Source organism: Pundamilia nyererei, unplaced genomic scaffold (assembly GCF_000239375.1).
Source record: "Pundamilia nyererei isolate P.nyererei 1_Seehausen unplaced genomic scaffold, PunNye1.0 scaffold00020, whole genome shotgun sequence".
NCBI classification, from domain to species: domain Eukaryota; kingdom Metazoa; phylum Chordata; class Actinopteri; order Cichliformes; family Cichlidae; genus Pundamilia; species Pundamilia nyererei.
Genome location: NW_005187421.1, coordinates 4,346,996 through 4,365,608, shown reverse-complemented (window position 1 = coordinate 4,365,608; position 18,613 = coordinate 4,346,996). Strand labels below are relative to the sequence as shown.

General features: G+C 42.0%; 1 protein-coding gene across 2 annotated transcripts in view; it reads right to left on the bottom strand.

Moving 5' to 3' along the window:
- The window catches only part of fat4 (FAT atypical cadherin 4), a 100,272-nt gene that overhangs the window by 42,086 nt on the left and 39,573 nt on the right, over window positions 1-18,613 (bottom strand). For both annotated transcript variants that reach the window (XM_005726559.1, XM_005726561.1), the window contains exons 2-4: window positions 7,538-7,669; window positions 1,830-2,091; window positions 856-1,206 (exon numbers count right to left, since the gene is read on the bottom strand). In XM_005726559.1, coding sequence (XP_005726616.1) covers window positions 856-1,206; window positions 1,830-2,091; window positions 7,538-7,669 — 745 coding nt within the window. The remainder of the gene's footprint in view (window positions 1-855; window positions 1,207-1,829; window positions 2,092-7,537; window positions 7,670-18,613) is intronic.

The window sequence follows — 18,613 nt, the reverse complement described above, 5'->3', positions numbered from 1 at the left end:
TCCGGGAGGGGCTCAGAGTAGAGCAGCTGCTGCTCCACATCGAAAGGAGCCAGCTGAGGTGGTTCGGGCATCTGACAAGGATGCCCCCTGGGCGCCTCCTGGGTGAGGTGTTCCAGGCATGTCCCACCGGGAGGAGGCCCCGGGGCAGACCCAGGACACGCTGCAGAGATTATATCTCTCGGCTGGCCTGGGAACGCCTTGGTATTCCCCCGGACAAGCTGGAGGAGGTGGCTGGGGAGAGGGAGGTCTGGGCCTCTTTGCTTAGGCTGCTGCCCCCGCGGATGAAGATGGATGGATGGATACCAACAATCAGGGGAGAAAAAAATCATCAACCCTTTGAGACCTAGACTCAAAATCACAGCCAAAGTCAAGGTTAAATATTGAAATCGCAGGTTCATCCAAGTTCTGTCATAATGTTGCTCAGTAATGTGTCCTCAGGTGCTTGTTGGATTCAGGTCTGGGGAACGTGAGGGCCAGTCACTGGGATCAATGCCTTCATCATCCTTCACCATTGCCTAGATACTCTGGCCACCAGATATTATCCTGCACCAGGAGGAACCCACTGCACCAGTATAATGTCTGACACTGGGACTTTGTCCTACTACCTAACAAAAGTCAGGGTACTGTTGGCTAGCATGTGGAGGTCTGAAGTGCACCTTCACTGACTCACTACCAAACCAGTCATGCTGGCAACATACTGCAGTGCTCATCATAACATCTCCAGACTCATTCACATTTGTGCTCATGTGAACCTGCTCAGACTGATATGCTGGTCCTGTGGTTGGATGAGCTCAAAAGTACTAGTCAGGTGTTAGCAAATTACTATATCCTATGTAAATTCTTATATATACATACCATCATCAGCATCAGTGGCTCCCACGGTGATGATACTGGATCCAGGCGGCAAAATCTCAGAGACAGACGTGCTGTACGCGGTAGTGTTAAAAACAGGCGCGTTGTCATTTACATCCAACACATTGAAGTACACTCTGACTGTGCTGGCCTGTCCCCCACCATCCTGAGCCTTCGCTGTCAGAATATAGTACTGCTGAGTCTCGTAGTCTAGCAGACGTGTCACGTTGAAAAATCCCGTCACGGGGTTCAGGAGAAACGTCTCGTCCTCGTCGTCTTCCTCCAGCGAGTAGGTGACCTCTCCATTCACCCCTGAGTCAGAGTCGCTGGCCAGGATTGCTGCCACGATGGAGCCTGTGAGACACGGGTTGTAACACAGAGGCGAGAAGTTCTTTATGGCCCTTTCGAAAAAAACTAACTGCAGGGGGTTAGAGAGAGGTTTATTAATACCAGTGACTCAGTTATTGCTGCGCCAGTTGCTAAAATAACTGATGATTTTTTAATGTCTTGGCCTGTTCTGCTTTGGACTAAAAGCAGTCGCTGATGTTTTCAGCTTACAGCTGAGGCTGAGCACACAGCTAATCATTAAGTGTTTTATTAGAGCTTTACATGAAACATTTCTAAATGACACCCTCATTAATCTTTGATTACCAAAGTTATGCGTCTTTTTCTTGAGAGTTAAGTGCAGAAAGGAGTGAGGACGCGAGGCCAGAGAACTGTCAGTACTGTAGTAAATCCTGCTTGTTGCTGATAGATTTCCATATAAATCAAATATCAGTTACTGTCACTTTGACCCATTAAACTCGTGATTTCCCCCTGAAGGAAGATGCACAGGAAAAAAAAATACTACAAAGAATTTACCCCCAATAATTTGTAACTGATGAGCTTAACAGAGAAGTCTAGTCTGAAGGGCTTTTGAATGAGATCAAACATTGCTTGTCTGCCTTTGCAATCTTGAATCTTTAAAGACATCTTACCGGGCACCATGTCTTCAGGGATATCAAATGAGTACGTTGCACGGGAGAACTTTGGCGTGTGGTCGTTCACGTCCTTGACGGTGATGTTCAGCGTCATGTCAGATGACTGCTTTCCATCGTCTGCACGCACCAGGAGGGAATATTTTGAACGTCTCTCCCGGTCTAGTTTCTTGGTGGCGATGAGATCTCCGGATTCAGGGTCGATACGGAAGCTGTCATCTGCCCCACTGATGATCGTGTACGTCACAAGAGCATTGGGACCCTGAGGTTAAAAAGAATGCGATAACACCAAACAACAAGTTGGGATAGAGTCATCTATTTCACTCCAATATGATTTTTCCTTGTTGGGTTCCTAGTAAACCAAAACTCATTACTTGCAAGTGAGGATTTATAAAAACAGTTTGATTTGTTGTGCTGAACCATGATTGAAATTTAAGTTCTTCAGATACAGGAGGAAGACCACCAGGCATCAAAGCAAATCTATCTGCTAGGAAATTAGATTGTTTATTACATGTTAGCATGCCATGTCTCTAGGACAAAATATCTGCTTGTCTAGCATGAATGAAACCCCTAACATGGCCTTTTTCCACAGAGACAGTCCATAAAGTGGAGTCTTGTGATTTCAAAAAGGCCATGAAGAAGATCACAGATCAAGATAGTGACACCAAATAAAGCACAAGTGGGAAAACACTGAATTGAAGGGATTACATCTCACTGACCTTCACAAACAAACAAGCTTTGAGCATGCTAATGAGAAATCCACCCATCTTATCAGGACCTTAATGTTGTTGCTTTACCACTAAGATTTTATGTTAAGAGAAAATGCCTAGCAGTGTAGAGAGAAGGAACAGGTTTTCTTGGACGAAGGCAACATTGCTGAACAACACAGAGGACCCCTTTAAAAGCATAAATGACACGGAATAATAGATTTTTGGAAAGCTGATAAACCTAAATGGCCTTTTTTACGATTAAAGGTCAAACGAGTCAGAAAAAAATACGAAGAAACACAAGAGCTGAGTGGTGATATTCACGAGAGACTTGCGCTTCCTCTTTGAACTTTTGGGGGGTATAGTGTTCCTCTATAAATGCAACTAATAGATCATCTATTACATCGGACAAGTACAAGCGCCATAACACATGCGATCACTATAGCGAGAGGCTTTGGAATCAGAGACAGGGACTGAATGCACTATGACCTGTGAATGAGGCTGACGACAGAGCTTGACGTTTACATTTGTGCTGGGGACAATAGGAGATCAGACAACTGTCTCACTCTGTGTCTTCTGCCAAAAAAGCAAAAGCAACATCAAAAAGCTACTGCTGCTCAGCGAGATGAAGCGAGGGCTCCGGTTACAGTTGGTTAAGAGCTAAGCTAAAAGAGACTCTTTCAGCTATGCCTGATGTTTGTGTGATGCTTTTTGATCCCCTTGGAACAATGGAAAGGCTTATAGGGTAGAAGTGCTGCATTAAGCTGGTTTTTATATGCGTATTGACACATTTACTGCCTAAGTGAATAAGCTGTGTTGAAATAAACTGTATGTACGCAGCGGTGCTTCATGGTAAAATCAGCTGGAGAATGATGTGTTAGTTGGCCGTTGTGGTATAAAGCTCCTCCATGTTTTACAGATTCAACCTCTCTTTGGCAGTAAAGCAGTCTTCAGACAAATATTTTTGTAAAACTAAAGAATTTCAAGTCGATCAGATCACTGTTTTGGTTTTTAACGTTTCCAAATCTATTGAACAGATAGTGAACTTGCATTTGTTAATATGAACAATATTTATTTATAACTGTTTATTTCATTAACTGGTTTCAATTACAGTATTATAATGCATATAATTGCATGTGTAAGAAAATAGCTGCTCCCTTATTTCTCAAGGGGAAACCACAGGGAATGGATCTGCATGCTTAATTTGGCACAGATTTTATGCTGGATGCACTCCCTGAGGCAACCCTCCCATTTATCCAGGGCTTGGGACTGGCACTAGGAATACATGAGTCCATCTCTCCTCCTGGAATCAAACCGGATTTGATATGTGTGTTCCCCTCTACACCACAGAGCCACATCTTATTGATTGTATCCCTCAATTGATTTAAGAATTCTGGAATTTGCTATTTACTTTTTGATGTTGAAAGACATTTGAAAGGTAATCACAGTTTAAATGGCTCACTGTTAAAATGCATATTTATACATATAGTACATAGTCAAATGCAAATGTAATGTTTTACTGTAGGATTCTTTAAAGTGATCCTGTCATTAAATCAGTGAACTCTGAAAGGTTAAAAACTTTAAGTGAATGTAGAGGAGATTTTACTGTTTGGCCATGTCTGACAGAAGAAAAACACAAGAAACTATAAAATATTCTCTTCCCTTGTCTAACTTTTTATTTTTTAACTGTCTGCTTTTAGGCCTTGTGCCTAAAAGCAGACATTTAACACACAGAGTCAATATAATCACAGGGCTAACTTCTCTTACTTGCTCTTATCTCTTTCCCATGGCCTGTTTTTTATGATAGATAAAAACTCTTATTGACGTCTTATTGACCTCGTCTCTCATTGCATTACCAGACTTGGTCTGAGATCCAGGCCCAATAAGAAAATGGGGGAGATGAGGAGGACGGAGTGAGGTTCTGCTCATCGAAGGACCCTGCTGTCATCAATCAGTGGCTCCAGATCTGGCAATCTCATTAGCCACCTGGGCCGCAGTCCGGAACCCAACACCATGGTTTGCCAATTAATTTTCTGATAGGGTTCAAAGGCAGAGCAAGGAAGGTGGGAGAGGCCGAGATGGGGGTCCATCTAGGCTTCAGTCCAACTCACACACATACCAACAAAAACTATAAACACATGCGTTTAAAAATAGTTTTATTCTCTTTTAAAACTGTTTGATTCTGCTGAACAATCCCATGTCTTTCTCTTTTCGTAAAATCTTTACACGCACTCAAACACACTCACATCGACACTGTTCGCCCTCTTGACCTCCACTCAAGAGTCTGACTACTTTACGGCTCTCCAAAGACACGGAGGGTTGTTCGGAGGAAAAGGAAAAAAAAAAAAACGAAGGCTGGCCAATTAAACAGCAGCATTCCAGGGAGCGAAGCGCACCAGGCAGGGGCAGAAGGAAACTCATTTAGTAGATGAGTGGCTTTTGGGAGCACGCAGTTCCTATGAGAAGCGAGAGGTGCGAAGCAGACAGCGCCGGTGGGGATAGCAAGCTTCCTGTATGCAACAGCACCAAGACAGCAAGCCAATCATAACATAGACTCTTGGAAAACAAGCAATGTGTTGTCACTAACAGCTACAGATACAGAGAGGTAAGGATGACCCAACAGTCTGTGCTGCTGGTGTGTAAATCCATTCTACAAGTGTGCAAAATAGCCAGAAATCTCCTTGTTGTGGGTTTTCAGGCCTCTGGAATGCATTACTGTTCACTTGGAGCCTGTGCTTCCTTGCAGGGATCTCTCCTAAAACCCCCCATTGTTGCATTTTTCTTCATTAATAAAGTTTTTTTCTTTTTTTTTTTTACCTGTGACATATTTTCCACATAAGGTCAGAATTCTAATAAAATGCTCACAGTCTCTCCAAAAGCACAAATGGCTGCATATTTCTTTTAAATGAGGTGAGAAACATTCTCAGAGAGGCCTAACTTGCATTACACAAAAGAGCAGCGTTTTATATTGATTTCCTTTCAACCCCACTGCAATCCCCTCCTCCTTTTTTGGGGTGGAAATGGGCACAGTGAAAAGCGGATGGGTAGAAACAGCATTTTAATACCCTCACACATGAATCCCACATGTAGCGCTGTTAAATTGGATGGGATCATTATGATGTCTGAATTCAGCCCGTCAGCTGGCCAACAGCTTGCACTCTTGGCTACTCTGCGCTGGCTCACACATGTGGCTTTCTCAACAAGAGCTCCAATGCGTTCCGTACGCTTAGTGTCAGCGCAACTTAAGTTTCCTGCGTAAGGATGTGGGCAAAAGCTTGGCTGGCCTCATATCTGGCTCTGAGTGAGAGCTGGAATGAAGCACAGGCTTCTATTTAGCAGCCTATTCATGGCAGCGCTGAAGTTTGGAGTAAACATCACTAGAATCTGTAATTCCTAAAAAGGCTCCTCTACATTCTCTTTAAGTGCTTCTTTTTTTCACTTGAATCCCTGCTTGGAAGCGAAATGTGACTTCTCTTGAATTCAAGTTCTTTAGGTGGGTAATTCAAGCACGGCTCATATGCATATGCGTGCTTGTAAGAATGAACTCTTAATTTTCTACAAATTACCGAAAAGCCTTCGATTTCAGCCTAAGCACCACAGGTCAGGCTTCTCTTAACTTCAGATATGTGGAAAAAGTGAACAACTGCACAATTTGATTTCAATACCATATGCTAAGCCTTTCAAGATCAAAACTGTGAATAGTTTGGAACTGAAAAAAGAAAATAATCAAATAACGTCCTTAAATCCCCCTACTGAAAAGACTGACTTGCCTCCAGGTCTGAGATTTACAGTCAATATAGTATTCTGACAAAAGAGAAATGGCATAAAGTGGGACTTTGTATGACTTTTCTCACATTCAGAGCAAAGAGATGGGAGCGAGGTAACAGCTGTGCAATAAAAACGTGTGGCCTCATAAGTTAACATTAAATCTGAGTCCATATTCCTGCGTTCTAATCTCTCGCCCCTCTATGGCCCGAGTCTTTCCACTCACTTCAACTGTGTCCTTTGGCTTTGGCGAGGGACCGCAGACCTTTGAGATGCCGGCAGGGCCTGCTTTTTGCTCGCGGCAGGATTTAATGTCCGTATCCTGCCGAAAGCAGCCAAAGATGGAGCCTTTGACTAATTCAGAGTGATACTGTTGATGTAATGTGAACTACGGGGACCGCGGAGGGACTATCAGGATGACAGGACGAAGAATCAATCGATGTTTCTGCGACACCAGCGGACTCAAGACATCTCAGATAACATCAACATTTAAGGGTGAAAATGAGCAGACTCTAAATGTGCGTGTGTCTTAGGGGAAAGCACATTAATTGCTACAAAGCGGTGATTTATGCTTTTGTGGTAGTGCGTAAGAGTTGAGGCAGGCAAGGATGGTGCTTTCCCAAACTGTCTTGGCTGCTTTGTGTCACTGTGTGGAGTCGCGAGCACGTGCACATCTGACCTTGAACTCAACTAACGCTGTACTCTACAACAGGCAATTCCCTATTTTTATGAAATGTAATCAAATAATTAGCAATATCTATAGGTGATAATAAAAAATACAATTTCCCACAGCTAAAGGCAACATCTTTAAATCACAGCAAAAACCCAGAAAATTGACAATAATGTTTTTTTAATCCTGAGGTAATATACTGCTGAGATTTTCCATATACCAGGTTATGACTTTTATTGCCAATGACAGCGACTGTAAAATTAAGAACTGCTGTAAAAATAAATACTACCCTTATCAGAATAATAATGAACTCACAATCATAATCAATCAGGGACATGCAGTCTAGACTGTTTCCATTTCTTTTTGCCTTGAATATTTGCCATTTTGGTATGAAAATGGTCAACTGACAACGATGTTAAAAAACATTTGAATTTTTAGTGGTTTTGACACTGTAGGAACAAAAATTTAGAGCACGTTTTTAATTCAAATCGCTTCCAGGATATCTATTCCGAAAGCGGTGAAGTGGAAAACGGGCAAAGAAAAGCACAAAGACACCGAGCCATTACCTCGTCCGCATCCGTGGCTGTTAGCTGCATTATCTTGAAGCCATCTCCAACGTTTTCCTCGATGGTCACGTCAAGAATGTCATTAGGGAAAATGGGCGGGTTGTCGTTGACATCCTGCAGCGTGATCTCCACCTGTGGAGGAAGAATAAACAGCACACTTTCCATTAAAGTACTGCCAACCTGCTACAGTCTGTCTGCAACAGCTGTTGAGATCGCTGTAAAGAAAAAAAAAAACCCGTCTGAGTGGTCTCGGGTTTCAGAAGATGAAGAAGCTGCACTAGCAGGGAAATTTATCATTTTCTGGCTCCACGGGGTATAGAGAGGAAAAAGTGTGAAATTATCAGCTGCGAGTCTTGCCGTGAAAGCTTGCAAACAAGAAAGCCTGAATTTTTCTCCCATCCAAAGTTCGTGTATTTTTCGATCTACTAACAGAACAAGTCACATCTTAAACAGACAGAACTATATAACTGCTCGAGAGTGAATGCTCTATAAAAATGTGATGATAAATATAGTTCAAAGAAAAAGTGAATTTCTGAAAGTTGGTGCTGCTTTAGGTGCGACACCAACCCACGATAAGCTTCTGTAAACCAACATATCTAGAGAAGTGCATTGTGGGTCTATGGTAGACCTCATATACCCCACTGTCACTGGAGCTCATGGAAACTGTATCATTTACAAATTGACTTGAGGCTCTTTTCCGCAGAGACGTGCAGCAAATGTAACAGTAGAGCAAACTAACTGCAGCGCAGGGATTTTCACTTTCAAGTCTTACAAACCAAAATAAACACACATTACAGTAGACCACGGACCCCCCATGTGGAAAAACTTTGCCCCCCCCCACACTGAAATACTTGTTCTAATAAATTAAATCTAATACAGATGCGACAGTGGGAAGAGTGAAACCTATGATTAGATCAGTTGTTTATAGAAATTATACGATTTCAAGTGAATCAAAGCGTCCTTTGGCTTTTGCTCATTCACTCAAGACCATGTGGAGCACATACGTTCTGTGACCACACGTGGAGAACCCTCCGCCACCATCCCGGCTTGCAGCTAATACTCCATGTGTGGACGTCCCTTTCAAGAATGTTTGTTGTTGTGCTTTTGATTGGACAAGTTGTTTGTTCATAGTAAAGGAACTCTTGAATTGATGATCTTTTATGCTCAACTTAGCCAGCACGCGCACTGATAAAGCTTAACGCAGATGATAAAGAAGCAATCGGTACTCCATCGATAATTTAGAATGCTAACCGTGAGCCAGGTCTTCTTACCAAAAAAACTGAATGAAATCCAACAAGGTAGACGCAACAGACATGCACATTATGGATTTTCAGTGGTTTGTGCATCTAAATAAGTTTACTGCTTTGCTTTCAACCATCTATGGTATAGGAGCACAGTATGAGCAGTCACATGACCCCGTTTGTCCGTCTGAGGGGGAAAGTGGAAACCCTGGAGACAGTGAGAGTGACACATTTATGGCTTCAGATGTTCTGCGTCTAGCGTGGTGATATTACATTTCCACTCGCATCCCACAACTTAAACTGCTATCCCTTCCACCTCATCTACTAACCCAAATATGCATTTCAAAGCCAGTAAACATGGCTCGCTTTTGAATCATAACAGACATTTTGCTGCGCATTCTCTGTTTATTGCTTCTATAAATATGGAAAAGCCGTGTTTAAATTCTCCAGTGATAGGATCTCCATTAATGTTGACAGTGATTATGGTAATTCTTGTGCCAGGCATCACTGTAACACACACGCGCACGCAGCGAGGCATTACTGAGATGATATAAAGAAATGGGAAAAGAACAGTTGTTAAAAGTCTACAGTGGGTGCCGCATTTTTTTTTTTTTTGAGGTAACAAGAGTTTCCCAGTGGGCATTTATAGAGCAGACAACAGGCCTCAAGGCCGTATGACCACAGAGGTGGGGGGCTTAAACACAGCGGTCTATTCATACTGGGCTATTTACAGGAAAAGCGGCCTTCACATGTCCCACAAATCTGCTTTGCAACCAACAGAAACAGGAAGCGCTTCATAACAGCTGCCACTGACGCCTTTTGGGAAAAGTTTAATTAAAGTTGACCCAGAACAAAAAGCCTGATGGGGGATATGGCTGAAATAGTGTCACAGCCTGACTGAATAAAATACTCTTCTGCTGTTCACTAATGTGACACCGCGAGGGCAAGTCTGAGCAAGGTCACAATTAGAATGAATCCAGTCGCTTAACACTGCCTGGATGCCAGGATGCTGTCCACTTATTAAACCCACTCTGAGTTGGTGTCTGTCTGTCTGCATGAGTGGAGATAATTACAGAAGAACAAGACAGATTATGTCCCGGGCACCGGCAATACAGAAGTCTCATAAACAACCACAATGACAGCGGCTCTCGACTCAACTTGCGCCCGAGCCGAGGGACCGGGGCAAAGTCAACAAACAATGAATATTTATCTCCAACCCTGTGTGTCCCCTTGATGTGTAAATAATGCAAGGCCCACTTCTGAGGAGTGAACTAATTAGGGTAGAAGTGCAGTTTTGAGAAATAATTACGCCTTATGCTTCCAGTTTGCATTACCCGGGCTCCCACGGGACAGCAACATATCAAAGCGCTCTGGTGAAAAATTCATCGGAGGAAGAGGAAGCGAGGTCAGGAGAGGGAGGCTGAGAGAGGCAGGAAGAGAGGTTTTGTTCCCTCTACCTGTCTGCTGCTCATGGCGAGCAGGCGGTTAACCCAGACGCCGTGGCCCAGGCAGGTGAAACACATTAGTTTACAAGGCAAAGATTGTGTTTCACGAACTACTGTTTCAAGTTGCAGGTGCTGCTAACTGGCTGCCAGAGTTTTATTATTTATGGAGAGGTATGAATGATTCAGGTGTCAAGCGGTTCCTGAGTGCTGTCGATTATAAGACCGTAAGTGATGGAAAGTATTTGTCCGAGAGCCTGAGACCAGAGCTCAGGAGTGATAAATTCATCTAAAATTCCCAGAGCTTGTATGATGCATGCAGAAATGACAGGTGGAAAAATTTAGATGTCTGAGCTCATGTTATGTAATCAAATCTCTTTTCTTGCGCATAAAGTTGAAATTTAAAGAGTAAGTTCACCTTAAACCACAAGAGACGTTTTTCTCACCGACCTCTGTTTTGATTGCGAGTCCAACACAGATCGAGTGAATGAACTGTCAAATTTGCTTTTCTTAGAGCTTTAAAATGATATATTTCAGTATTTCAAAAGCAATGTGTATTTCTAGTACAAATGTCCCTGTTACAATATAACATTACTCTTTCTACCAATACAGAACACTGGGGACGATTAAAGATGATGAACTGAAACTTTAAAAATCATCACAAATAAAATCTGCACAGTATTGTGCAAAAATCTTGAGCCACACCTCATTTCTTTACATTTTGCTAGGAAAATGGGAAAAAGGTGCAGAGATTTATTGAAGCATGTGGGAACATACATGGAAACAGAGTTTGTACAATTCTGATGAGCTTTAAAGTCAATATTTGGAGTGACCACCTTTATTCTTCAACACAGCCTAAACTTTCTTGTAATTTCTTTAAGTAGTCCTTAAGTAGGATATATTCAAAGCCTTTTTTGGGTGTTTTTTGTCCTGTTCTCTGTCAACATGATAGCACACTGCTTCAATAATGTTGAGGTCCGCACTGTGGCGAGGCAAATCCATGACTGGTAGTTTTCCACTGCAAGTGTGTTCTTTCAGAAAGTCTAGAAAACTATTGCTCATGACCACTTTACACTAAAACTAAAAACTATTGCAAAGCAATATATCAAAAATGCATAAAATCAACAACTTGGATGGCTTGTAAGTGAATCTTACCATATAGCTGCCTAATAGGTGAAGCCTAACAAACACCCAGCAGCTAAAAAGGCCCTAACTTTGGGTCTTAATAAATTCTAATCAGTCATTTATAAGAAAAAACTTCAACCCCTATACAGTTACTATAAAGAGATAAAACAGCCATAGAAACCCAAACTGCTTTTGGCATAAGGTTGTAGACATGCTTATTTCTGCTGTACATTTGGGAATTTTAACATAGTGGGGGTCGATTGACTTTTGGAGTGTAACATAAAGTGGAAATACAAGGAACTGCAGCTTCTGGCTGCAGTTCCATATTGCTTCAGTTTCTCAACACGAGAGGCTGCCTCCAGGTACCAACACTCCACATTTATCCATCTTTAGAAATACTTGCTCGTAGATTAAAAGCAATATCAAAGTAAAGGAATTCAGTTCAAGCGTAACAGCATATACCAGAACACGTCTTCGATTCCACCACATTTTATTTTCCACAATGAGAAGGAACCAGTTGTGGTTACAGCTGGAAAAAAATATATATCTATCACCTGCGTCCTTGAATGCCATTTTCACCACATCTAAAAAGTGGAAGTTGCACAGGTTTTCATATGTTTCCCACTTAAAAAATCTCATACGTGCTCTCTTGCCAGGTCCACTGCAGACAGTCAGACACAGGCAGGGGGGAGATTTAATGTAGAAGCAAAAGATGTATTATTTGAGTCCAGTCCCATGTACACTGCACACACATTTTGTCAGTTAGCGACTCAGTTGTTTTTAATAACTAGTAGAGAGTCTGATAATTAAGTGAGCAATGGTGTGCATTAAAAATGAGTAATGCAGTGCATGCTTGCTCCACTGAACGCCACGAACCTCTGAGTGAAAAGGGTGAACTTCACATCATTAGCACAAACGTTTCTTCCAACCTCGCTGAAAAAAATGTGACCTCTGAGTGCAACTGATGCAACAGTTGGCCTGTAAATGTTGAGATCATCTGATCGTTAAAAAAAGTAGAAAAAATTGCTGGAGCTGGGTGCGCCTCCTGCTGGAAATAATCATTTCAAAATGATTAAATGTCTCATTAGATGCTGTTGACGACTTGGGGTCAAGGGTTGGGGGAAGCACCGACTTCCCGTGCTCATTATACTCGGTCTCTGAGATTGAACGATTCCACTTTGCATCATCCGCTTTTCACTGATGTGCACGAAGATCAACTTGGGCCTAATGTGTTAAAAACTGGGATCACAAAGCAATCCAAAATATTCCACTTCATCACAGAGTGTGAGCCAGAATCATACGCTGTTAAAGTTATTCAGGCTTTTTTGGCCGAGTCGAAACTGTTAAATTGGACAAAGAGATTTTTGCAAAGCCATAAAAAAGTTGACACTAAAAGCCTTTGATTATGATGACGTGTAAGAAATAAATAACCAAAATGAATTCCATCGATGTTTGTCTCTTTAGAGCGACGTGATGGACGTCTAAGGTTCTGTTTATCTAACACTTCAGCTGGTGTAATGCAAGGACTATAAAGAGTTGAAGGTTGGTACAGCTCGTGGCGGTTAGCTGAGTATTTCAACAGAAGCTGAAAAATACTTCAAGTGCTGCGTTTCCAAAAAGGAGCAGAAGAGTCATCAGTGAGCCTTCTCATATTCTGAGAGGTTACATCCCTTCCAACCACTAACTGGGAAACCTTTGAGGAACCACACCCAGGCAGGTCAGTAAGGACATCTGAAACAATTCCCACAACTGATTCGACAAAGCATCAAACTTCCAGGAACTTCGAACTAACTCGCAACATACTGGAAAATCATGGAGTCTCCACACTTCCTGCACTATATAAGGGGCACTGTATTGTATGAAGGAATCTGTCATCTCTGAACTGAAATGGATTACCGACCGTCTAGAAAAAGCCCAGGCCCGTGTCTGTGTTTGCCTTACTTAATCTGAAAACCGTATGGCATGATCCATGTGCATCTGATGAATTCCCTGCTATGTATAAAGAGAAACTGTAAAGAGGACCTGAATGATAGAAGGCCACATTCAACATGATACATTTCCCGCAGCTCTAGAGACACACAGACAAAGACCAGCATTATTTCACTTCATCTTCACTTCCTCCTCTAGCTCTTCTTGTGGTTATTTCAGCTGTTTAGACCGAACATCGTAGACTCTTGGCTCCAGATTTATGGAGCTAAAGAAGTCACGAGTTCTGTGGGTCAAGGATATTGGTAAAAGTGGTTCAGTCTTCTAACAACAAAAGGAAACACAACTAAATAATTAAGACAAGGTCAAATGGAGCTCTTCTGTACGGCTTCTTTAACACGTGTACAATCGCAACTGGCTCCATCTGTCAAACAAAGGCCTGCAGAGTAATTCATCTTCCAACCGCAGTCATCAGGCTCGGCAAAGTGCATGCGCGCCCTGGAGACAGGAATTTGCTGGAGATGGGAACGTGCCCGGGAAAAAGCAGACAAAGCTGGATGTCAGCCAAACCTCAACGCACAGTGTAAGGGAAAAGTCAGGATACGATCATATCCCCCTCAAGTCCCCCCTAAAATTTTCTGCAGTCCCATGAAAAAAAGAAAAAAGAACAACACTAAGGAATAAAATGAGAGACAAAACAACACAAAAAAACCCAGGAGAGTCTGCAAATGATCAGAGAGCACCTCGGCCATAAGCAACCAACAAGGGGAGAGACGATGTTGGACAAGTGGTTTTAATAAAAGGGATCACTCTGCTCTCGGTGGACCACTTCACCAACTGTTAAAAGATTGTTTGTCTACAGCAGGCCTCTTCAAGCCCCCTGCGAACTCTTGCCAAATGAGGTTCCCTCCAAGTGTTTCGAGCGGAAGATACTGTATAATCCAACAGAACAAATAACCTTCCAGGTCATGTGGGCCAGCGTATTGTTTCACCCAGGCTCTGGGCCATCTTTGCACACAGCAGAGTGAAAAAAAAATTGTGATGGATTGCTATTTTTAATGGTCTTGTATCCGGCTGCGAGCAGCGCATACAGAGGTTCTTCTTCACTATAAACAGCCATAACTCTTTCTCCATTATTCCTACCTGGGAGAGTTAGATGGAAAGTTTAATTAGACCTTGCGCAAGATCAGAGTAGAGACAAGATTTCGCTCTCCTTGAAGCTGGAGTACAATTCAAAGCCATTGCTGAAATTACCATAGCCTATTAACTGCAGCGCGTTCTGTATCCATGGATTAAAAGGTTAGAAGAACATCAAAACAAGCATTTTCTCCTTCTGGTGAGATGAAAGTTAAAAAACAAAATAATTAGCCTATTTGTGAGAAGTATGCTTTGAAGATATAAGAGAAGAAATGTATTTTGTTTTTATCAGTTGTCTGTCTTTTTGAAGGAGTTCTTAAAAATGGAAGGAGACCATAATGGCCGCCTGTCTCGGTGTTGGTGCCACTGACTCTGCGTGAGTCTATGGCCTTATCACTCTCACTCGCTCTCGCTACAATTACTTCCAATCACGGCATTCAAGCCGTGCAGACCATGGAAAGCAGAGCAAATGAGAAACACAGCACTTTGTTACCCCTAAAATAGATCAAAAACACAACTATGTTCAGATTTTTAACCATTTCTGGGACCGATTTCTGTAAAAAAAAGCCATTAATTATTGTAGAAATGGCTCAACGTGCCTAAAGCTTAATAGAAAAAGACTTGTGTCCAGTGACTTTTTCATCAGCCTCAGTATCATTTCTGGATACTTTGCACTATGTTTCAGAGCAAAATAATGCATCTAGTCCTACTGTTTACTTCTTAAGGGTTAACATACTGCTTTGTTTAAAAATGCTCCTAATGACAGCACATTTTTGCAAAGGGTAAGAGATTTGAGAATATTTCCCAGCCTGTGGATGAGCTTGTAATCCATAAACTGATTTAAAATAATGGAAAAACAAAGCTTCATGTTTCATCCCGTACTGTAGCTGCAGTAAAGTCAGATGCTTTGCCACAGATTAAATTCTTTAACAGTAATGAAGACAGAGTGTGTGCCAAATGGATCACTTAGAACATCAAAAACAGGGCCTACAAACTACTACATAAACTACTTAACACACCTAATGGGAAGGTTCTTCAGTAAAGGCTCTTGTACATTTTTTACTTTAGATGAACAAACTATTATTTCAATGCGGTGCTCAAAAAAGGACCAAGTAATATTTTTCTCTAATAACGCAAATTTGCTTCAATATGTCTGGAGCCGTTGGAAAATTGTTCCAAGTAATGCACGTAATCACAGACCTCGCAGTAGTGGGATTTTTACAGATAAATGCTCAATCTGAGTGACATACAGTAGATATCAGGCATCTTTCTCTAAAGCCAGCGTTGGTTTCCAAGACTTCTGGAAGGTCTGTGCGAGGCTTTAAAGACCATTATGGCATCAGTTTCATTGTTACTGTCACCCACTGATAAATGCATAAGATTTACAGGAGCTGAGGGAATGAAAAAACACATTAACGAAGGATCTCTGTTTGGATTTGACCTAATTATTAATAAATCAAATCTGCGATGACACTCTCCCCCTTCATCCCCAATGCAGTCTGCTACTTCTGAGGATAATTAAACAATTAGCCTATGCTAATGATGTTTAGGACTGATCAGATTATCTGTCCATTAGATCTGACTTCCATCATGGTGACGTGTTGGAAGAAGATGAAAGGAAATTTCCCTCCCAGACGTTTCATCTACCTGTTTGTTAGTAACAGAGCATGTATCCCTCCACTGACTTAGAGGGTCTATATTTAATAGTATTATAACTTCTTTGCAAGTAAAGTTACAAAAGATAAAAAGAAATCAACTGAACGAAACATAAAAAAGTGCATGAGTGGAAGGGTCAGGAATATAAGTACACATATGGTTTTGTGCGTGTCTATGTGAGCGGTGGTGTAGAAACCGGCTTTAATCCAAAACAGGACTTGGATTGTTGTGTGAAAAGCTGCAGGCACCCCCTGCAGCCCCTGTTTATGTGAAAAAGCCCTGAAAACATTAGTGCAGAGGAGCAGCAGAGTGGGGGTAGGTAGAGTGGATATATTTGTGTGTGTGTGTGAATGTGGGGGAGCTCTAGTAGTCAACTTGTGGCTGACCTGTGCTCCAGGAGGAAGCCTGACTGCCACCCAAGGTCCTGCTGATTAAATGAAAAATAACATGGTAGCTTAAGTGATAATTTGGAACAATGGGCGGACGTTTAGGTTTCACATTTTGATGGTCTTAGATGTTTCTATTCTTGTGTGATGCTTAAATGTAACGCCATTTAGTACGTTGAAGATAAATATGGGGAATTTTCAGTGTATAACGCTCCGGGAAATCTGATTTTCCTTCTTACCGAGCATTGGATAAGATACACACCGCTCTCACGTCTGTGTGTTACGCATGGAGCCTGAACCGGGCAGCGGTTAGCTGAGCTGACCATAAAATGGAAACACAAACTGAAATGTAAAAACGGCAATTTGTGGTTTTATGGGGAGTTACGTATTGTAACTACAAGCAAGTTTATCCATCCACCTAGGACTTCTGTTAGCTGCATAACATCTGCATTCTATCAAAAAAGACCAAAAAACGGGAAACGACCTAAAAAAAACAAACACCTTTTTTAATGTATATACGTTGATTATATCAGTGTTTCCACCTGCTCTCGGTCTTAAAGCTAAAGTACGCAAATTCCTGGAAAAGTCATCTGTATACCAAATTAAGCTAAATGTATCATGTCCTGTCGATTATTGTAAAAAAGGCACAATTTCAGCACAAAAATATCACACAGTAACTCATCCCACTTAAGCCTCAGCCTCACTGTAAAATCGACTGCTAAAAGCCATAACAGTGGCCCCTTTGCCCTCTATTCTGATTCTACTGACCAGATCATGTAATAACATAAAAAAAATAGTGACCACCAGTTGCCCAGTGACCACACTAATAAAGCTCTTAAAATCACAGCTCCACGTCACATATTTGACCGTGTTATTCCTGATCCTATAAATACCTTATTCCTATTCCTGCTTCACTGCCATGAAATGTAATTTTGGTGTATTATACATCTGCCTCGGTCATTTAGGCCTCAGCAGGAAACAGCTTGGCAAGAAAACCTGATCTGAAGACATTCTGAGGGGTAAAAGGAAAAAAAATTGACGGAGAAATGTTGATGAATTTAACATGAGGTGGTGTAAAAAAAGTCTTCTGCCAAATAACTTGACAATGAGGGACAGTTTCCCCTGCTGAAGCCATTCATGGAAACGGGCTAGAGGGCCTGGAGACAGCTCTGCCTCTCTTTTCTTCTTCTCACTCACAGATACAATCACGGATGAAAATGCAGACTCTGCACCGATCACACAGGAGGCCGTGACATGCTCATTCATACATGCGTGATGGCCACCCTTCCCCCCTTTATTCCGGACACATACCTCCGCTTCCACACTACACAGAGGTCTTACAAGGCCTCACATGTTTAACTCCCTATTATTATGATGAAGATGGGCCTTTTAGAAGTACCATCCATCTTAATTAACAAGCCATTTGTATGCGCTTCAGCCCCCACGACAAAGCAGCATGGGAAGAAATCCTGTGGCCAAAGACGAATTCTAGAGCTCTAAGACATCATTAGTGGATTAAAAAACAAAAAAAAAGAAAGCCTTTAACGGCCTTCCCATGTTGCCTGCATATTTCATTATCTCCCACTGTTTGTGGCAATTCCCAGTTTCATCCTCTGGCTTTTTGGGGCTTTTTTAACCAATGAGCTCCAAAACTTTCTCCATGCAGCGAGAGCCTTGCTTCTCATTCCTTTAAAGTTCAACATAATTTGAGGCACTCTCCTCTTGATTTACAGCCCGGCCTTAACATCACTGCCTTCGCCGTCTGTAAAGTTAAAGCAACTGACGTATAGCATGTCGCTCTGCGGCTACCGAAACGAGTGAATATAATTTCTGCCTTTAGACGTCAGGCACGAACAAACAAACGTCAGCCTCGATATGATCTGTTTTCTCTCACCAGTTCTGAAGCTACGGCTCGCAATAAGAAGAGCCGCTGAAAGATCACTATGTTAAAGTGGCGCCTTTTTAGCAGATGCCTGGCTTTCGAAATGGTCACTTTTCTGGGTGGTGTGTGCGTCTGAGTGCATGGGGTCTTCCCATAGGGCCTATGTCTGGAAAACAAAAAGGAAATGTCTCAAAAACAGCCTTATGGGTAATCTGCCTTCACAGCCATTGCTTTCTTCTTTTCTTTTTCTTTCTTTTTCTTTGTCTGGCGGCACGCTTGAA